The sequence below is a fragment of the Salmo trutta genome, chromosome 12 (genome assembly GCF_901001165.1).
Source record: "Salmo trutta chromosome 12, fSalTru1.1, whole genome shotgun sequence".
Lineage (NCBI taxonomy): Eukaryota > Metazoa > Chordata > Actinopteri > Salmoniformes > Salmonidae > Salmo > Salmo trutta.
In genome coordinates, this window is record NC_042968.1 from 53,031,681 (window position 1) to 53,053,797 (window position 22,117).

A 22,117-nucleotide genomic window follows, 5' to 3' on the forward strand; every position below is an offset into this window, starting at 1 on the left:
ATCTATGCTTCATCAAGATTGTGGCTTTGAGTCCCACGAGGGACAAGTATTTTTATTTTTAAATGAAAAAAATAAATAAAATGTGTACACTCACTACTGTAAGTCGCTCTGGATAAGAGCATCTGCTAAATGACAAATGGAAAATTTTTAATTCCTATAATTTCAATAGGTTTCCTATGGAGGATTGACAGTATAATTTAAAACAACAGATATTCCCATTCAAGTCAACATTCTCTGATGTCTGGACCTCCAACCATCTTTGTGGTTCCACTTGAAATATAAAATGTTATTCTCATTTTACTACATTTATTAGCCAAACCATTATACCCACCCTGTATTCAAGAGCATGTTGTGTCTCAACCGATGGCAGGCACAACACAAACACGTTAAAGGATATAAAAAAGGAGCTTCCACGTTTTTAGATAATTTACGTTAAAGGACAAAATATATAAAATAGTTTGACAACCCTGTTTGTAAGCTTTTCAAATTATATACATCTAATCCGTTTATCTTTTCCAATGATGAAGACATGGATGTCTTATAGTATGGTATGAAAAATGGGTAAACGTTGAGCACCTTTATCTCTTGAACATGTTGGCATTCAGGTAAAAGAAAAATCTGTTTCTGAGCACTTCTACAATGGGCAAATATGTATGGAAGGTTATGTTCAAATCAAAATAACCCTATATCCACCTAAACTGATTGGAGGGTGGTCATCCAAGCAACTGTGTGTTAATTTGATCCAGGATCAGCAAATCTGGGCAGCCTGCTCAGTGAAACTGATACGGGACTGTGGGAGATGACGAGGTGAACTGTAGTTGGAAATCTGATCTGGGGTCAGCAGATCTGGGCAGCCTGCTCAGTGAAACTGATACGGGACTGTGGGAGATGACGAGGTGAACTGTAGTTGGAAATCTGATCTGGGGTCAGCAGATCTGGGCAGCCTGCTCGTTGACGGCAGGCCGGGCCTGGTGGGCCCTGGTGCAGGAGGACGTGTGTCTGTTGAAGCTGTCCCGCCACATGAAGCGCTTGGCACACAGGCTGCACTCGTAGGGCTTTACACCCGTGTGAATCTTCATGTGGCCCACTAGGTGGTGCTTCATCTTGAAGCTCTTGCCGCACACGGCGCAGCCGTATGGCCGCAAGCCAAGGTGCATGCTCATGTGCCGGTCCCGTTGGCTCTTGTGGGTGAAGCTCTTGCCACACTGGCAGGGGTACAATTTGTAGACCACTGAGGCAAAGCCCGAGTGGGAGGTCTCTTCTTGGAGGCCACTGGGGTTTCCTTCCAAACCACCGCCACTCTCCTCACCCCCGGTTGCCCCTCCTAGCAGGTCGTTCTTCAGCCCAAGCGGGGTCCCTTCGGCCTTGTCGGCTGAGAAGCCCTCCATGGAGGTGCCATAAAAGTCCAGCGGGTCCTCCTCCAGGCGATCCTCCAGCTGAGCTGCCAGCTTCTCGTCGATGCTGTGGCCCAGGGAGCTCTTGCTGGCCGAGGCCTGGGAGTGGCTAAAGTTCATCTGCTCGGGGTCAGTAACCGCAGGGTCCCCGCTAAACAGAGCCCCGCCGCCCCCGCAATCCTCACGCCTCTCTGACTTCACATGGACCCATTTTCTGTGGCCCATGATGCTGGGTGGGACGTAGGCTGGTCTGGAGTACTGGTAGTCCCCCTCACCAACCTCCTCGTCATCCCCGTCCTGGCTGGTGGCCTCGCTACCTGAGCCGTCGTGGTCGACCGGCGGAGAGCAGCTGCCGCCGGGCTGGGTGCTGTTGTTCTCCAGAGAGGATGGGGAGAAGCTGTTCTCCAGGAGCTGATCCATTTCCATCTTGGCAAAGCCCTCCACTGCTACTCCGCCGGCCTCCAGGCCCATGGAGCCATCCCCAGGACTGTGGTAGCTGCTGTCCCCAGGGGAAGGCCTGTCCCCAAGCCCACCAGAAGACTTGTGTGCTAATGTTCTTGCGCCGCTTCCTACCACCTCTAACAGCTCAGTGCACTTGTCCACCACGTGCCACATCTGGAGGAAGCTTGCTGCAGTGAGGAAGGCTACCACTTCGCCGGCCGGTAGGTGCAGGGTGCCTGTGTAGCAAGAGAGGAGGAGGCGTTCGAACACACATGGGTGCATGACGTCTGGTAAAACACAGCGGGCACTGTTTTTGAGGAGGACCTGGTCGCAGAAGTAGGGCGAACTGGCGGCCAGGACAGCCCGGTGAGCGCGGTACTGGTGGCCCTGGATGACCACGATGATGTCACAAAGCTGGCCCCTCTGCCGTTGCTGGTTGAGCTTCTGAAGCAGGGATCCGGAGAAGTTTGGGAAGTCCACGCGCAGCACGTTACCCTCGGACTCCATGGCAGCCAGGGTTCTAGATCTAGAACATGTAGAACATCAACAAGTCATTCATTACGTTGAAGTTAAATATGTGGGTTCTAGATCTAGAGCATAGAGGTATTACCATACATAGGCCTAATACTTTGCAATCCACTCATGTAGATTGCGAGCAGTTTCTGTGATTTTCCTTATATCACTGACAAAACAGAAAAATGCACTTTCACTCCCACTGTGATAAAAACACAATACTTGTGATTAACTATCCATGCCAGTTTAAAAGAAGTTATACAAATATTTCATAATTCTATTAATCATGAGATCACATGGAGTAGATAGAACTTGCTAAAGATGGCCATAAAATGTACATTAGTGGGGTGTACTCACTAACCACCTTCGATCCACAGTTTCCATGTGAGCAAAGTAATACTGTACAAAAACTATTGTTTTTATTATTACGAAAATGAATGACAGCTGTGATGGCAACAGGAAGGTTCGGTACAATTTTATAAATGCCTACAGACAACGTGTTCATTCCACATGGTGGGACCTTTTTGTGTCGGTAAAATGTATTATGCGAGAAATGGCGGTGGAAACGCCTTCATGCGCAAATACTGATTTAAAAACCATCATATTGAACCAAATTTGGGAGTCAGGCGATGATATGGTGTGTGGTCCTCTCGCTAAAACTCGGGAAACCATGCAGTTTATTAGCTTACAGATTAAGTTAATTATGAGGAACTTCACAGGGTGCTGAACGTGAACGCTATGAGCTTCATGGTCCTTTCCAATAAATATCGAGGGACTCATTCTGGTGACATGATGATCGATGCTTGACAAAAACAAATATCCATAATAATCTCACGCGCACTGTATCTGGGAGCTGTTGGTTAGAACGCATGTGCCAAGACAAGAGTAGGCAGACTATTTCGGCAACAGTTTTTGTGACAAAACTATTGGTTGAGTTGAAAATGCGATGGAAACACATTTAGATTTGTATTCTGTACATGAAAACGTAATAAAAATGTAATGCTGTGTGTCTACGTCATCACGCACTGTTTTTTCTCCGCAACAAGTCAGTTTTGGTGGAAACACTCCACTTGACGGAAAATGCTAATATTTTCTTTATGCAGATTTTCGAACATTCGCATGAAATCTGTCGCCAATAAGATGGAAACCTAGCTAATGATACTCAATGATAGAAGCGGTTGCCAAGCAAATACAATTGAATACTCACAATGAAGAAAAAACGTAGGTAAGCAATATAGGTTTGGATTTCTACATCTGCAAACTGTTATGTGCAGATTTGCATTCAGAACACTGCGTGCAAGTGTAAACATTTCCATTTCCCGTGTGATTCACAAGATGCTGAAAAAACAATGTTGCAGAAGCTGGCTAGCTGAGCTATGGCGCTATCCCAAGTAGAATGCACTGAATACATCAAATTCTTACGATCATGATGAATTCCTAGGTTTTCAACAATTACTGACCATACGTAAATATCTAGGTGTCGTACATGCATGAAAAATAGAGTTGTCTCACCTTTGATTTCATTTTGATCTTTTGATTTAGAATACAACAGTCAGCTCTCTTCCGAGTTCCACCGGATTTCTTTCAGTTTACGTCATCACGTAGCCAAGAATCGCATGGCGCGTTATGAGCAATGTAAACAAACCCGCCGGCAGCCCGCCCCCACTGTCTGGTTTCCACAAGATAACTCAGCAACAAAGTCAGATTCACAGTCACAAATCAAATCAAATCGAATGTATTTGTCACATGTGCCCAATACAACAGGTATTTACCTTACCGTGAAATGCTTATTTACAAGCCCTTAACCAACAACGCAGTTCAAGAAATAGAGTTAAGAAAAAAAATTACTGAATAAAATAAAGTAAAAAATTAAATAAAAACGAACACAATATACAAAAATGTGCTTTTAGGTCTTAATATAAGGTTAGGCATAAGGTTAGCAGTGTGGTTAAGGTTAAGTTTAGATTTAAAATCAGGTCTTAACTAGTGACGACCCAACTGTCTGGGTTGCCATATCAGCTAGAATGGCTGGTGAGGGTTCCGGAAGTTTGTAGGAGGTTTATCTGACATATTCTTACTCCTGTAGATTCCTAATGTTGACCTACAACAATGTCTTTATTGTAAATTGTAAAAGTTGAAATAATGAAAAATATGACTTTCAAATTACATGTTTCTGTTAATCTCATCCTATATAAACGAAATAAAAACAAAATACTCCATTGTTTGTGCAATGTAGTGAGACGATGAGCTGATATTTGACAGAAAAATAAGAGGGAAACAGTTATTTGGTAGGCCTATTCTTCCAACCACATACATACATCTTTGCAAGAAAATAAAATTGGGTTATTTATGAAATGAGGTGTGAACAACAGAATGTGGCACTATTGACTGAACCAAGAGACCTTTCAGATGACTGCATGTCCGTTTGGGATCTTTCACAGGGCAGGCCTAACCAGTGAACTGGACTAATGTTTTGACCCGTTAAAAGTAAAGAATGATGAAATATCATATTAGCGTTGTTTTGTCGACATTTGGAAAGAGTACCAAAAATGTTCTGTTTCCATCAGGCCTGTCTTGATATTTTTTATCCAACATGTACTTTACTCGCACTAAAAGGTTGGAAACCGGGTTAGTGTGAGATCAGTTTTATTGGATAATAATCTTTCATCACATGCCAGTCACCAATATTTAGTTTTCAAACATAATGCATTCTTCTGATTCCTCCGTTCAGGTGCTGATTCCCTAACCCTAACCCAATGCAGATATTCTGGGTAGCCAATGTGTGGGGCCACCGGTTGGTCGGGCTAATTGAGGTAGTATGTTCATGAACACGGAGGCACTTCTCGAATGCGTACTCCGCTTCTACACATTTCAAAGCATGCATCGATGCCAGCTTCAACGGAAAGTATACACTGAAATATGACTCAACAAAAATCAATGGCGGCCATTATTTGGGCTGAAGCAAGAGAAAGTCCTTCTTCAGAATGAAATGTTGCCCATTCACATCTCATGTTTCCTGTCTACAATATTGTATCTTGAAATCTGAATAAATACACACTGTGTTAATTTTTTCATGTTTAGCTGCCTACAATACCCACTGTAGTATGCGTAGATCGCAACCCCATATTAAGTCAATAGGGCCAAGAAGAATGTGTAGCTAGCTAGCCACTGCACCTTGCATAACGATTTTGCCTGTGTAACGTTTTTGCCTGTTAAACTAGCTGGCTGATAAGTTTGTTTATGTATCTTGTGTCATCTGTATTGCCATTAGCCTGGCTGATTGGCAGAAGATTAAGTGAATAGTCAGTAATGTTACAGGGCATAGCTGGGCTGAGGTTACTGTGAGGCATGCATATCTCTCGTCTCCCGACTCCTGCACTCTCACTTCAAAAAATAAAATCCAGGAATATGTTGTTGAAGGATGTTTATTTGTAATGTAGCTAGTATCAGGTTATATTGGCATGTTTTCCCAGGGTTGACAGAGTACTTGCAGACTGTGTAGTCATCCATGTAGCCATGGATTGTGGTGAGTGATAGCTAGCTTAGCTAACCAGCTAACTTGGGCAGCTTGCTAAATAACCATGGAGGGATAACCTATAGTTACTACCTTTTGTAGTAGGGGGAGTGTGGAGCACAGTAAGTAGTATACATATTGAGAAACACCCTATGTCTTGTGAGTGTTCACCAAAAATATTGCTTTAGATTACACACTTGCAAGTATGCACATCCCACACACACACAAGATCTGAGTAAATCCACAACCATTTATACACCAAGATGAGGCCAATAGTTAGAGAGATGCACTGCGAGGGATTTCAGTTAGTATTCATGTATTCCACAGTGAAATTAGAACACCAAATGAAGACCGTTAACTTGCCTAATAGGCACATCTTGAATGCTCTTGGTTCAATTTGGGCTTGATGGTCACTGATTGGTGCAGTCTTCCTCAGATGCAGCCTGCATCTTCTCCACAACCATGTTAGGTCCGCTCCAAAGAGCTAGTCGAAGACGCAGCTGACTAGTGTCCTCATAATGTCTTATGGACCCTTCAGATGCTCTAGGTCCCATTCTATCCGGTTATTCAGCATTGGATTTTTTGGGGGGAGGATAATACTTTATCATTGATGTTATAGCCATAACTAGATTAGTGATGTTTTGTGTGTATTCGCCTACCTTACGCCTTCTGTATTCAATCTTGCTACTATGCCCTAGGTTTATTTGCCTCAAAAGAATTTGTAGATTATGCCATCAAGGCCATGGAGACACTACTTTATGGATTATGTCATGATTGATTGTATGACGATGTTTTGAGGGACACCTTTGTGTACATGTTTTGGCTCTATCTATTTTAGATTTTACTGCATCGATGTACCCCCATGACACAAAACTTCTTACGTTCTGTGTCATGGGGGTACATAAAGGTACAGTATGTTGATCTTCATTCTGATTTAGAATTCAAGCAATTTCAGGGCTAAGTTCATTAGGCACCAAATGGAAAAATACCGACTAGCTATTCCGATAAGAAACACTCATTTTTGTTTTCCGGAGCAAAATATTTTCAACAGATCCCAGATAGCTAAGCTTATGTTAAAGCTTGTAGGTTTGAGTTTCTGCCTTTGGATAATGTCTATCATTCACAGTGTCATTCCAAAAACTTGAGATAAGGGTTTACTTTACTGGTTTGTTAAGTGTTTTCATCAGTGCAGTCATTTTCATTGAGGTAAAAATGTAAAATAATGTGATACTCTATGATGTATGTACGCTAAGTATGCTATTATTTACCCTTTATATTCTACACAATGTCATATATGCACAGGAGTAATCCCCCCCTCTCTATCTCATTTTCTTTCTCTTCCCTCTCTCTGTGTCCAGTTCAAGAGGATGTTGAACAGGGAGCTGTCTCACCTGTCTCAGATGAGTCGCTCGGGGAACCAGGTCTCTGAGTTTATTTCCAGAACCTTCTTAGGTAAGACTGACTGACCGTGCTGTTCTGTTGTCAGTACTTATAACAATAAGTACAAGTCCCCAAAAGTCAAGTAAAGAGTCTCAATCACTCAGTCCACAAAAATGTCCCCTGAAACTGAAACTCCCCATAGCCAAAAAGCCTCCAAATAATTTGGGTATTGGGCAATTCCACTGTAACAGAATTACACTGAGACTAATTTTTCACTTTAAAATGTCTGTTAAACAAAAAACATTGCTTTTAAAGTTTAACAAACCATACAACTCTATGCACAATGACTACTTTCATCAATTTACTAAGAAAAACTATGCAGATGCAAAGTTTAGTAACAGAATTATGGTAAAATGTCCCTCAGTTTTAATCTGTTACCCAACTTTGTATCTGCATAGTTCTTCCTGTAAATGTGTTTTTGTTAAAAAAAAATCTGTGAAATTGTTAAGTAGTCCATAGAGTTCTATGGTTTGTTAAACTTTGAAATCAATGTTTTTTGTTTGGTATACTTTTTGGTATACCATTGTCAGTGTAATTCCGTTATGGAATTGCCCTATAACAATTCATATCGTTTGATAAAATGTAACCATGTGTCACGTCCTGACCAGTAAAAAGGTCATTTGTAATTGTAGTATGGTCAGGGCGTGGCAGGGGGTGTTTGTTTTGTGTGTTTTGGGGTTTTTTTGGTTCTAGGGGATTTTGGTTCTAGTTTTCTATTTCTATGTTTCTTTTTCTATGTGTGGCCAGGTATGGCTTCCAATCAGAGGGAGGTGTCTTTCGCTGTCTCTGATTGGAAGCCATACTTAGGCAGCCTGTTTTTCCTGTGTTTTTGTGGGTGGGTATTTTCTGTATAGCCTGTGTGCCTTATGGAACTGTTTCGTCATCTGTTTATTTTGCTTTGAGTGTTCTTTCAAATAAAGAGGAAAGATGAGCACTATACCCGCTGCATTTTGGTCACCGTTCATTGACGCTTGTGACAAAACCATCCACCAGAAGAAGACCAAGCAGCGGAGGAAGGAGCAGCAGGAGAAGTATTTGGAGTCATGGACGTGGGAGGAGATCCTCGATGGCAAGGGTCCATGGAGCCAGGCTGGGGAGTACCAGCGCCCGAAGGCGAAGCTGGAGGAAGCAAAGAGGGAACGATGGAGGTACGAGGCGTTGTATCCTCCTATTCAGGAGGTGGAGAGGCAGCCCCAAACATTTTTTTGGGGGGGGGGCATAAGGGGAGTGTTGCTAGGTCAGGGGGGAACCCTGACCTAACCTCCCGGGCTATTTGGAGGGAGCCATAGAGGAAACCAGAGCCGGTCGAGGAGTCAAGAGCGGATGACGACGCTGGATTCCGGAGAAAGGGACTGGTGGAGAGCGCACGACGGAGCAGACGCACAGAAGGAGGAGCTAGGCAGCATGGAGGTATGCGCACTATGTCGCCCATAAGCACTCCGAGCCCGGTGCTCCGCAACGTTGTCGTGCGACAGCTAGCTGGCAGCCAGGGAGAAGTGCGCCGGCGCAGCGTATCTGGCCTCCAGTGCGGCTTTTCGGCCCAGGATATCCCACGCCTGCTTCGCGCACGATACCTTGCATTCCCCAGCACAGCCCAGTTCGTCCTGTGCCAGCACTTCGCCCTTGCCAGGCTAGAGTGAGCATGGAGCCAGGACGGGGTATGCTGGCTGTAAGTGTCAGACCTCCAGGGAGAATCCTGGGCCCAGGATATCCTACGCCTGCTCCAGGTACGGTGCACCGCATTCCCCAGCACAGCCCAGTTTGTCCGGTGCCAGCGCTTCGCCCTTACTGGGCTATAGTCAGCATTGGGCCGGGGCGGGTTGTGCCAGCCCTGAGCGCCAGACCTCCAGTGCGCATCCAAGGCCCAGTGCGTCCTGTGCCTGCTCCGCGCACTCTCCGTCCAGCGACGCTCCTCAGGCCGGAGCCTCCAGCGACGCTCCCCAGCCCGGAGCCTCCAGCGACGCTCCTCAGCCAGGAGCCTCCAGCGACGCTCCTCAGCCCGGAGCCTCCAGCGACACCCCTCAGCCAGGAGCCTCCAGCGACGCTCCCCAGCCCGGGGCCTCCAGCGACGCCTCTCAGCGCAGAGTCTTCTGAATGAGAGCTACGCCCAGAGTCAGAGCCACGTCCGTAGTGGGAGGATTGGTGAAGGGGGGGTGTAGCACAGAAACCGTTATTGACATTGGCCACCCTCCCTTCCCTCCCTTTAGGTTTGGGGTTGGTTTTGTGTTTTGTGTTGTTTTGGAGGTGCAGTCGGGGTCTGCACCTTTGGGGGGGGGTACTGTCATGTCCTGACCAGTAAAAGGGTCATTTGTAATTGTAGTATGGTCAGGGCGTGGCAGGGGGTGTTTGTTTTGTGTGTTTTGGGGTTTTTTGGTTCTAGGGGATTTTGGTTCTAGTTTTCTATTTCTATGTTTCTTTTTCTATGTGTGGCCAGGTATGGCTTCCAATCAGAGGGAGGTGTCTTTCGTTGTCTCTGATTGGAAACCATACTTAGGCAGCCTGTTTTTCCTGTGTTTTTGTGGGTGGTTATTTTCTGTATAGCCTGTGTGCCTTATGGAACTGTTTCGTCGACTGTTTATTTTGTTTTGAGTGTTCTTTCAAATAAAGAGGAAAGATGAGCACTATACCCACTGCATTTTGGTCACCGTTCATCGACACTTGTGACACCATGTTTGTTTAGTCAATGAGGACCAATCCTAACTTGAGATCAGGGTGCGTAAATCAAGTCCCCAACTGACCTCAATGCATGATTATTGGAGAGTGCGATCTCAAGTTAGGCTTCAGCAGACAAGCATAAAATATGCAACAACAAAAAATTACTTTGTGTATTGTCTAACAGTCCCTCCCTCTCGTCATATATCTATCCCCTCCTTCCTTCACTCTTCCCCAGACAAGCAGCATGGTGCGGAGAGGCCATGCCCCCAGATGCAGAAGGTGAAGATGGACAAGAAGAATGCCAAGCCCATGTGTCAGATGAGTGGTGTGAAGAGGCTGCAGCACAGCACTAGCCTCTCCAACTCTAATATACCCCGTTTTGGGGTCAAGACCGGGACAGACGACAAACTGGCAACGGTGAAGGAGCATTTTGACATTATATTGACATTTTAGTCATTTAGCAGACGCTCTTAGCTTCTCTTAACCAGAGCGACTTATCATTAGGGTGTTCAACTAAGGTAGATAAAACAATCAGATATAGGAGTAGTCTTTTGGTTGCGCTTTTGTTTTACAGACTAAAGTCAACTATTTATCTGTAATAAATCTGTTATAAATTCCTCCTTGAGGAAAGAACTTAAAGATGCAGTCTGGGATCTTAACCACTTACAAAATGCTAACATATTGTACAAATTGGAATTTGTAACATATCATACACATTTTATGTTGTTGTTACAATTTGTAACATATTGTGTGGCTCAGTTGGTAGAGAATGGTGCTGGCAACACCAGGGTTGTGGGTTCAATTCCCACGGGGGACTAGTATGGAAATGTTTGCACTCACTACTGTAAATTGCTCTGGATAAGAGCGCCTGCTAAATTACCTAAATGTCAAATGATTGATGTAGTACACAATTGTGCATCACTTTAACCTCTAGCTACATAATGTCTTTTTGAGTTTTGGCTGGGCCTTTATCTGGACTTTTGAACTTTTCCCAAGGTGAAGTGTAGCCTGACCTGGGCCTCTTCATTGTTCTATCGTTCTATTTTTATTCTATTAATTTTCCCACTGTTCCGTTATAGTACTTTACGGCACCATCGTAGCTAGCTAGAGATTACCACCAGAGCTAACCCATGTTCTAGTGCTTATTAAACTTCTAGCACTGATCACCACTTCAGATTTAGGCCAAAATCGATGAAGTTGCTGGTGATAGGATGCCTAAAAGGGTCACCTCTGTAATTTCTCATATAGTCATATGGACTAAATTGATTCTATTGAGATCCAGGTAATAGGAGGGTCACCTATATAATGTTACGCTACAGTGGATTGCTGATCGGCATACAGGGCATGTGGTAATACGGGAGATGGGCTGGATTCAACCAAACATGCTATGTGGTGTGAATACCCAATCCAGAAAAGTAACGAAGTAGCTGTGAAGATACACCCTATATTACTAAGATGATATTGGCTTTGTGTTATTTGTCTCTTAATTGTCTGTTGTTAGACTGTGATACAGACATTGTCTCGAAACATCTTTACTTAGAATGTGATTTTGTACAGCGCAGTACGGATAAATCTACAATGTTGTTTTGGTTGAATTTCAGACTATAGTTATGCATTTTTGTCATGGAAAATGTGTAATTGTGTATTAATGTATATAATTTCTCCTTATAATACACTACATGGCAAAAGTACGTGGACACCCCTTTAAATTAGTGGATTCGGCTATTTCAGTCAGACCCATTGCTGACAGGTGTATAAAATCGAGCACACAGCCATACAATCTCCGTAGACAAACACTGGCAGTAGAACGGCCCATATTGAAGCGCTCAGTGACTTTCAACGTGGCACCGTCATAGGATGCCACCTTTCCAACAAGTCACTTCATCAAATTCCTGCCCTGCTAGAGCTGTACCGGTCAACTGTAAGTGCTGTTATTGTGAAGTGGAGACGTCTACGAGCAACAACTGTTCAGCCGCAAAGTGGTAGGTCACACAAGCTTACAGAACGGGATCGCCGAGTGCTGAAGGGCGTAGCGTGTAAAAATCATCTGTCCTCAGTTGCAACACTCACTACCGAGTTCCAAACTGCCTCTGGAAGCAACATCAGTACAATAACTGTTCGTAGGGAGCTTCCTGAAATGGGTTTCCATGGCTGAGCAGCCGCACACAAGCCTAAGATCACCATGCGCAATGCCAAGCGTCGGCTGGAGTGGTGTGAAGCTCGCCTCCATTGGACTCTGGAACAGTGGAAACGCTTCACCATCTGAATTACGCTTCACCGTCTGGCAGTCCGATGGATGAATCTAGGTTTGGCGGATGCCAGGAGAACCTTACCTGCCCCAATGCATAGTGCCAACTGTAAAGTTTGGAGGAGGAGGAATAATGGTCTCGGTGTGGAAGAACTTGATTGGCCTGCACAGAGCCCTAACCTCACAACACCATCGAACACCTTTGGGATGAATTGGAACGCTGACTGCGAGTCTAATGCTATTGTGGCTGAATGGAAGCAAGTCCCCGCAGCAATGTTCCAACATCTAGTGGAAAGCCTTCCCGGAAGAGTGGAGGCTGTTATAGCAGCAAAAGGGGGGACCAACTCCATATCAAAGCCCATAATTTTGGAATGAGATGTTCGACGAGCAGGTATCCAATTACTTTTGGCCATGTAGTGTATGTTTGGAGGAAAGTGGTGTGTCTAAAATGGGCCATGATGTCTGATTTCAGGAGCTTGAGGACATCAATAAATGGGGCCTTAATCTTTTCAAAGTCACCGAGCTTTCAGGGAACCGGCCTTTAACAGTAATCATGTACACAATTCTTCAGGTAAGAATGTTTATACGAATTTACTGTGTTGTGTGTGTTATACAAGTTTTGTGCGTGTGTGTGTGTGTGTGTGTGTGTGTGTGTGTGTGTGTGTGTGTGTGTGTGTGTGCAAATGTATGTGTGAATAGCAGTCAGTTGACCCATAATTCTGGCATTATTCTTGATCCTTTTTGACCGTGTCTCATGTTCTCTCATTTTCAGGAAAGACATTTATTTAAAACATTCAAAATACCATTAGACACCTTTATAACCTACCTGATGACTCTAGAAGACTATTACCATGGTGATGTAGCCTATCACAATAACATCCATGCTGCTGATGTCACCCAATCCACTCACGTGCTTCTGTCCACGCCTGCTCTAGAGGTAGGTGAATGTACCATCTCTGTTGCTTTATGGGGGGAAACTTTGTTGGGAGGATTTGATACTGTCAATATGGCCACCTCTTAACGTTTTGGCTTATGTTTTGTTAATAATATTGTGTTTTTAACACAGCAATTATATCTGTTTTTATATTTGTCTTGTTTAAATGTAACCTGAGTTGTGTTCATTAGGGCAGGCAACAGAAGATGTTTTAAAACGTTTTGCAATGGATAACAAAGATGATAGTTTCTTATTAGACATGTCCAGGTAGTCCCACTCTGTTCCAATCTGTTTTCTTCCCTTTTCAATGACCCTGGTTTTGATGGATTGAACAGTGAGGTTCATACAGTGAGATTGTGTTAATTGATTTGTTGTGCTCATATAGTTGTTCCACCTCTTGTCTTCGCAGGCTGTGTTCACAGACCTGGAAATCCTAGCTGCCATCTTTGCCAGTGCTATTTATGACGTAGACCACCCGGGGGTCTCCAACCAGTTTCTCATCAGTACCAGTGAGTGGTCTTTCCCATGATTTGCAGTTATGAGCTTTTTGACCTCACATGACATGCCGTTTTTGCCTCTTATCACAGTGCTAATGTAGATGGCTGTTTTAAGATTAGCTTTTCTCTTCAAATCAATTGTTATTTTTCACATACACATATTTAGTAGATGTTATTGCGAGTGTAACAAAATGCTTGTGTTTGAGTGATTCTTTTACATACACAGTGTGTAAAAGAATTGGATCCATCGCACTTCGGGGAATCCCCTTCATTAGACATGCAGACAGGAGGCGATGACTCTATATGAGTTAATTGTGGAGGATACAAAGAGACATTCCCAGAGTGCGTGCGTGCGTGGGTGCGTGCGTGCGTGCGTGCGTGAGTGGATGTGTGTGTGTCGGGTCTGTCTGGTGGGTCGGGTAGACACTCCCTGACTGGGTTAGCAGCCCAAGAGGCATGGTACTCACGGACAAAAATACATTTTATAAAGAAGGTACAGAATGCACTGTGCATAATCTGAGAAACGTGACATACAAAAGAATACATAAATACATTACATTTTCTGCCAATGGGCAAAACATGTAGCCTGGTCCCAGATCTGTTTGTGCTGTATAATCATCTCCTATGGACATTGACATGAACAACTTTAGCGTGACAATGACCGTATTGTTGGCAAGACAGCAAAAACAGATCTGGGACCAGGCTACAAAATATTGCCTTGCAAGACAACGATGAACTCAGTTCAAGCTAAATGGCATTGTGGATAGAATGAAGGGTACATTGATTCATATTGAAACTGGATTCATTGTCTTAGTATAAGTTTATACAATGTTGGGATTGGACTGTCTGTTCTCTAGGCTGATTGGCTGGGAGCTGATTTTGATCCTGATTCATATTGAAACCGGATTAATTGTCTTAGTATAACGTTATACAATGTTGGGATAGGACTGTCTGTTCTCTAGGCTGATTGACTGGGAGCTGATTTTGATCCTCACCAGTTACGCAATCCTGATATGACATAACATGTGTTAGCCTAGCCACCATGGCAACAAATTAATTGGACCCATCCTTTGGAATCCGTGTGCGTGCGTGCATCCATGTGTGCTTGCGTGAACGCGCATGTGTGTGTATGTGCCTTTGTGTGTGATTGTGTGTGTGACTGTGCGCCTGCGTATGTGCAATAGATAGAGATATATATTTGACTTGTCTCTGTCAAATGAGGTAGGGATTACTCAGAGTAGTAGGCATTGTGTGTTGTGTCTGCGCGTGCATGCTTGTGCGTGCGTGCTTGTGCGTGCGTGCTTGTGCGTGCGTGCTTGTGCGTGCGTGCTTGTGCGTGCGTGCTTGTGCGTGCGTGCTTGTGCGTGCGTGCTTGTGCGTGCGTGCTTGTGCGTGTGTAGTAAAAGTGTCGCAATATGTTTCTTTGGCTACTTGATTTACTTTATTCAATATGCAACGTGCATGCGTGTGGCAAAGAGAGCGAGTGAGATATCAAATCTACAGACACACACACTCGCAAAAATTGACGTGCTTCTCTAGAAATACCTAATGAATATTACCCTGAAGTACTCTAATATTCAAAATGATGTGATAAAAACGTCTTTCTAACCATGTGCTTTATCTGTGTGTTTTCCCTCCAGACTCAGAGCTGGCCCTCATGTACAATGACTCGTCAGTCCTGGAGAACCACCACCTGGCCGTGGGCTTCAAGCTGCTGCAGGAAGAGAACTGTGACATCTTCCAGAACCTGACCAAAAAACAACGTCAGTCGCTCAGGAAAATGGTCATAGACATAGTGAGTGGGATGGATGGGTGGTTGGGTGGATGAACCTAGCTAGTAAAGGGATGAATTAATTAATGAGTGAGTGATACAGATATGAATATTGCAAAATATTTGTCAAATGAAAGTGTGTGACTGCTTGAGTGAGTGAGTTCCAGTTTAGCACCCAATTTAACTAATCCAACATGTTGTTGTTTGTCCCTGTAGGTACTAGCTACTGACATGTCCAAGCACATGAATCTTCTGGCGGACCTGAAGACCATGGTGGAGACCAAGAAAGTCACCAGCTCTGGAGTTCTACTACTAGATAACTACAAGGACAGGATACAGGTTGGCTGCTACTTCACATATCGTCACCCTGCAGGCAAAACTGGTCGCAATTACGTCTTTTGTATTGTCATGGTCAGGTTGTATATTGACTGTAAAATGCTAGGGCTGTCAAATGATTAAAATCATTAATCCCGATTAATCGCATAAAATTCTGTAGTTAATCATAAAAAAATGTATTTGCTCAAATTTACTCAATAAATATTTTTCCATTAAAAAAAAGGCATTATAGGTATTTAGGGACATTCTGTATCAGAATGTTTTTAATGGCATATTCACCATAAACAAGTTAACAATTACAAAAGTCCTGGAACTTACTAATGCTCCTAGTATACCTACTCCCTCATACATTTTCTTGAAGTTCACACACACACACACACACACACACACACAAACACACACTAAGCTTCAGCCATTCCAAATGATTGTTCTCCCAATTACTGATTGGAGGGTTGGCTATAAGAAAAAATAACTGTCTCTATGGATTCAAATAACAAAGAGCATAAACCTGTCCAACAATGTCATGAATTCCACAGAACATAAACCTGTGACCATACAGTTCAGTCGTATTTATTTTTACTGAGCCAGTTGCAAAGACAAACACGCCTGTTGACATTTTTAGATGATAAAGCTGCTCTCTTCTTCTGTACCATATGTCCAGAGATTGAAAACAACCTCTCACAAGGTACTGATGTGGCAGGCGTTGCCAGGTACCTTCGTGCAATGCAGGCCAGTCTTGTGTGGGCCCCTGCATGCTGTGACCACCAGTGTAAATCAAATCAAAATCAAATCAAATCAAATTTATTTATATAGCCCTTCGTACATCAGCTGAAATCTCAAAATGCTGTACAGAAACCCAGCCTAAAACCCCAAACAGCAAGCAATGCATGTGAAAGAAGCACGGTGGCTGGGAAAAACTCCCTAGGAAAAACTCCTGAGAAAGGCCAAAAACCTAGGAAGAAACCTAGAGAGGAACCAGGCTATGAGGGGTGGCCAGTCCTCTTCTGGCTGTGCCGGGTGGATATTATAACAGAACATGGTCAAGATGTTAAAATGTTCGTAAATGACCAGCATGGTCAAATAATAATAATCATAGTAATTGTCGAGGGTGCAACAAGCACGTCCGATGAACAGGTCAGGGTTCCGTAGCCGCAGGCAGAACAGTTTAAACTGGAGCAGCAGCATGGCCAGGTGGACTGGGGACAGCAAGGAGTCATCATGCCAGGTAGTCCTGAGGCATGGTCCTAGGGCTCAGGTCCTCCGAGAGAAAGAAAGAAAGAGAGAAAGAGAGAATTAGAGAGAGCATATTTACATTCACACAGGACACCGGATAAGACAAGAGAATACTCCAGATGTAACAGACTGACCCTAGCCCCCCGACACATAAACTACTGCAGCATAAATACTGGAGGCTGAGACAGGAGGGATCAGAAGACACTGTGGCCCCATCCGATGATACCCCCGGACAGGGCCAAACAGGCAGGATAGTGGACAGTCCTCCACTCAGAAGAACGCAATAAGAGGGCAGCTTTCTTCTTTGGTGGCTCTGACTCTGTTGCTTTAACAGGTTGCTGTGCATGCCTCTCTTCCTAGGAAGGGTTATCATCTGAGCTCTCCATCACCTGAACGAGATGGCTCAAAGTAGGCAACACCACTAAGCAGGAAATTACAAATTTGAGGAGACAGAAAGTGACATATGGACAGACAGTGTCATTGAATACCGCCTTGCACTCTCTTGCCTGCATCTATCTGATATAGGGTGTAATCATTAGTCCAACAGTTGCAAACGAATGTTTCTATTGGACAAATTCAGATATGTTTTTCCCCATTTGCTTCCGTTTTTCTGATTAAAAAAAATTAAAAATAATTCAACAGAATTTTTTTCAATACCCCTGATCACGTGTAAACACAGTTCACTTTCATAGTAGCCACATTGTATTCCTTCAATGCGCTCTCCTCCTCTCACCTTGTCCCTTCAATGCACAACACATCAGCTCTGTGACCAGGCGAAAAACAACTTTCCAAGCCAAACCGCTACACACAGCCTACATCGTTGTCACCATATCAGCTAAAGTAACGTCATAGTCAGCATAGCAACTAGAACTAACGTGTTTGTAAAGGCGGTGCGATCAAGACCACCTGTGCGTCTCCATGGCCCAGTCTTGCCAGTTCCCGCCTCTCGTGCTGACCCGGAAGTGCGTAACTCGAGTCTGGCACGACCTGTACCAGCTCCACGCACCAAGATTCCAGCGCGTCAGTCCAGCCTCGAGAGTACGGAGACTGGGCCCCGTCCAGAGGATCCCACACCAGTGTGCAGCCCAGAGGATCCGACGCCTGAGTGGCCCGCCTCGCCGGACCCGCCAGAGTGGCCCGCCTCGCCGGACCCGCCAGAGTGGCCCGCCACGCCGGACCCGCCAGAGTGGCCCGCCTCGCCGGACCCGCCAGAGTGGCCCACCTCGCCGGAACCGCCAGGGACACCGGTGTACAGCCCAGAGGATCCAACACCGGGGTGCGACCCAGAGGATCCGACACCGGGGTGCGGCCCAGAGGATCCGACACCGGGGTGCGGCCCAGAGGATCCGACACCGGTGTGCGGCCCAGAGGATCCGACACCGGTGTGCGGACCAGAGGATCCGACAACAGCTTGCGACCCGGGACTGAGGGAAGCTGCCTGTGACCCAGAACCGGGTGAGTCTGGTCACAATTCTAAAGTTAAGTTGATTAACTATGACTGTGATGATTCTGCCTACAACCCAGAACCGAAGGAGTCTGCTTACAGCCTGGGACCTAAGGAGTCGGCCCACGACCCAGAACCAAAGAAGTCTGCCTACTGTCCTAAGCCCAACAGGTCTGTCTACGGTCTGGAGGACAGTAGGCCAGAACCGGAGCCACCTCCAATATAGGTGGGTTGGGGAGGGGGGGTGTAGCACTGTGCCGTCGTTGACGGCAGCCACCCTCCCTTTCCTCCCTTTAGTTAGGGGGTTAATTGTGTGTTGTTGTTTTTTTGTTTTTCTGTTGGTTTGGTGCATTCAGTGTATGCACCTTTAGGGGGGGGTAATGTCACGTCCTGACCATATACTTAGGTATTTTTGTATTATATTTGGTCAGGACGTGGCAGAGTTATGTTTGGTTATGGTATAGTGGGGTTGTGAGTGTTGGTTTAGGTTTAGGTTCTAGGTTAGGTTTTCTATGGGTAGGTTGGGTGCTGAACTCTCAATTGAAGGCAGGTGTGTTGAGTTGCCTTTGATTGGGAGTCCTATATTAGTAGGGTGTGTTTGTCTGTGTGTTTGTGGGTAATTGTATTTTGCACTGTGTTTCGTTTCACCTGTGAAACTGTCACCTTTCTCCTTTGCGTGTTTATTTTGTTTTGTCGTTTCCATCTATAATAAATATGATGTGGAACAGTCAACCCGCTGCGTATTGGTCATCGAGTGATTTCGACATATCTTCCGATGAGGGAGAATACGGGGAACGTGACAACAACTGGTTAACATATGACCCCAAAGTGATCTATCCTTGCAATTTCAGATTTACATACGTTTTCACCAAGTAGTTTGGATGAAGTGAATTACTTTTTCAAAGTAACTATATTTTTCTTAAGGGTAGCGATCCTTGCAATTTCAGATTCAGATTTCAGAAGTGATCTATCCTTGCAATTTCAGATTTTCATACGTTTTCACCAAGTAGTTTGGATGAAGTGAATTACTTTTTCAAAGTAACTATATTTTTCTTAAGGGTAGCTTTAGTGTAGCTTAATTAAGTAACTGTTAGCTTGGTAAACTATATTTTCAGTGTAGCTTCACCAAGACTGGTTATCAATTATATCTGTAACACTTTAGCGTACAGTCACATGATTATATTTTTTATATTTCGTCATTTCAAAGCTTAAGTACAAAGGGATTTGAGCTAATGATTTCTTTAGTGTAAAACGTAAATAATAAGGGTGTATTCATGTACACTCTTGTATTTACATATACATACATACGTACAGTGCCTCGGAAAGTATTCAGACCCCTTGACTTTTTCCACATTTTGTTAGGTTACAGCCTTATTTTAAAATTGATTAAATAGTTTTTTTCCTTAATCAACCTACACACAATAATGACAAAGAAAAAAAACGTTTTTAGACATTTTGGCTCATTTTATAAAAATGTTAAAAAGGATAAATTACATTTACAAAAGTATTCAGACCCTTTACTCAGTACTTTGTTGAAGCAACTTTGGCAGCGATTACAGCCTAGAGTCTTCGTGGGTATGACGTTTGACTCACCTGTATTTGGGAGTTTCTCTCATTCTTCTCTGCAGATCCTCTCAAGCTCTGTCAGGTTGGATGGGCAGCGTTGCTGCACAGCTATTTTCAGGTCTCTTCAGAGATGTTCGATTGGGTACAAGTCCGGGCTCTGGCTGGGCAACTCAAGGACATTCAGAAACTTGTCCCAAAGCCACTCCTGCGTTGTCTTGGCTGTGTGCTTAGGGTTGTTGTCCTGTTGGAAGGTAAACCTTCACCCCAGTCTGAGGTCCTGAGCGCTCTCTAGCAGGTTTTCATCAAGGATCTCTCTGTACTTTGCTCCATTTATCTTTGCCTCGATCCTGACTAGTCTCCCAGTCCCTGCTGCTGAAAAACATCCCCACAGCATGATTCAGCCACCATCATGCTTCACCGTTAGGATAGTGCCAGGTTTCCTCCAGATGTGACGCTTGGCATTCAGGACAAAGAGTTCAATCTTGGTTCCATCAGACCAGAGATTCGTGTTTCTCATGGTCTGAGAGTCTTGAATTCAAAATAAATTACTGACAGTATCACCAGCAAAGCACCCCCACACATCACACGTCCTCCTCCATCCTTCACGGTAGGAACCACACATGCAGAGATCATCCGTTCACCTGCTCTGTGGTTGGAAGCAAAAATCTCAAATTTGGACTCATCAGACCAAAGGACAGATTTCCACTGGTGTAATGTCCATTGCTTGTGTTCCTTGGCCCAAGTAAGTCTCTTTATCTTATTGGTGTCCTTTAGTAGTGGTTTCTTTGCAGCAATTTGACCATGAAGGCCTGATTCACGCAGTCTCCTCTGAACAGTTGATGTTGAGATGTGTCTGTTACTTGAACTCTGTGAAGAATTTCTGAGGCTGGGAACTCTAATGAACTTATCCTCTGCAGCAGAGGTAACTTTGGCTCTTCCTTTCCTGTGGCGGTCCTCATGAAAGCCAGTTTCATCATAGCACTTCATGGTTTTTGCCACTGCACCTGACAAAACTTTCAAAGTTCTTGACATTTTCTGGATTGACTGACCTTCATGTCTTAATACATCTAGATGTTCCGCTAGCGGAACACCTGCTCCAATATCCAATGATGGGCGTGGCGTGAAATACAAATTCCTCTAAAATCCCAAAACTTCAATTTTTCAAACATATGACTATTTTACAGCATTTTAAAGACAAGACTCTCGTTAATCTAACCACACTGTCCGATTTCAAAAAGGCTTTACAGCGAAAGCAAAACATTAGATTATGTCAGCAGAGTACCCAGCCAGAAATAATCAGACACCCATTTTTCAAGCTAGCATATAATGTCACAAAAACCCAGAAGACAGCTAAATGCAGCACTAACCTTTGATGATCTTCATCAGATGACACACCTAGGACATTATGTTATACAATACATGCATGTTTTTTTCAATCAAGTTCATATTTATATCAAAAAACAGCTTTTTACATTAGCATGTGACGTTCAGAACTAGCATACCCCCTGCAAACTTCCGGGGAATTTACTAACAATTTACTAAATTACTCACGATAAACGTTCACAAAAAGCATAACAATTATTTTAAGAATTATAGATACAGAACTCCTCTATGCACTCGATATGTCCGATTTTAAAATAGCTTTTTGGTGAAAGCACATTTTGCAATATTCTAAGTACATAGCCCAGCCATCACGGGCTAGCTATTTAGACACCCGGCAAGTTTAGCCTTCACCAAAATCAGATTTACTATAAGAAAAATGGTCTTACCTTTCCTGTTCTTTGTCAGAATGCACTCCCAGGACTTCTACTTCAATAACAAATGTTGGTTTGGTCCCAAATAATCCATCGTTATATCCAAACAGCGGCGTTTTGTTTGTGCGTTCTAGACACTATCCGAAATGGTAAATCAGGGTCACGCGCATGGCGCATTTAGTGCCAAAAAAATTCTAAATATTCCATTACCGTACTTCGAAGCATGTCAACCGCTGTTTAAAATCAATTTTTATGCAATTTATCTCGTAACAAAGCGATAATATTCCGACCGGGACTCTGTGTTTCGGTAAATAGAGGGAAAAACAGAAAGGCGGGGGCGGCCAGTGCACGAGCATGAAGCCCTTTGTCCTCTGATA

At 44.0% G+C, this 22,117-nt stretch overlaps 2 protein-coding genes across 4 annotated transcripts; one reads left to right on the plus strand and one right to left on the minus strand.

The window, feature by feature from the left end:
• Nucleotides 1-686: 686 nt before the first annotated feature.
• Nucleotides 687-3,950, minus strand: LOC115203775 (zinc finger and BTB domain-containing protein 43-like). 2 transcript variants are annotated; one of them, XM_029768755.1, is made up of 3 exons: nucleotides 3,861-3,950; nucleotides 945-2,361; nucleotides 687-855 (listed from the first exon to the last, which is right to left on the minus strand). In XM_029768755.1, the coding sequence occupies exons 2-3, from the start codon at nucleotides 2,340-2,342 to the stop codon at nucleotides 838-840; spliced, it is 1,416 nt and encodes a 471-aa protein (XP_029624615.1). In that variant the 5' UTR covers nucleotides 2,343-2,361; nucleotides 3,861-3,950; the 3' UTR covers nucleotides 687-837. The 2 variants fall into 2 exon arrangements, with proteins under 2 accessions (XP_029624615.1, XP_029624613.1); XM_029768753.1 differs by having other exon boundaries at nucleotides 687-2,361.
• Nucleotides 3,372-16,041, plus strand: LOC115203776 (cAMP-specific 3',5'-cyclic phosphodiesterase 4D-like). 2 transcript variants are annotated; one of them, XM_029768757.1, is made up of 8 exons: nucleotides 3,372-3,573; nucleotides 7,221-7,314; nucleotides 10,193-10,374; nucleotides 12,678-12,776; nucleotides 12,978-13,142; nucleotides 13,549-13,648; nucleotides 15,277-15,431; nucleotides 15,624-16,041. In XM_029768757.1, exons 2-8 carry the CDS (start codon nucleotides 7,230-7,232, stop codon nucleotides 15,864-15,866), a joined length of 1,029 nt encoding a protein of 342 aa, XP_029624617.1. In that variant the 5' UTR covers nucleotides 3,372-3,573; nucleotides 7,221-7,229; the 3' UTR covers nucleotides 15,867-16,041. The 2 variants fall into 2 exon arrangements, with proteins under 2 accessions (XP_029624617.1, XP_029624616.1); XM_029768756.1 differs by lacking the exon at nucleotides 3,372-3,573 and having other exon boundaries at nucleotides 6,426-7,314.
• The last annotated feature ends 6,076 nt before the right edge of the window (nucleotides 16,042-22,117 follow it).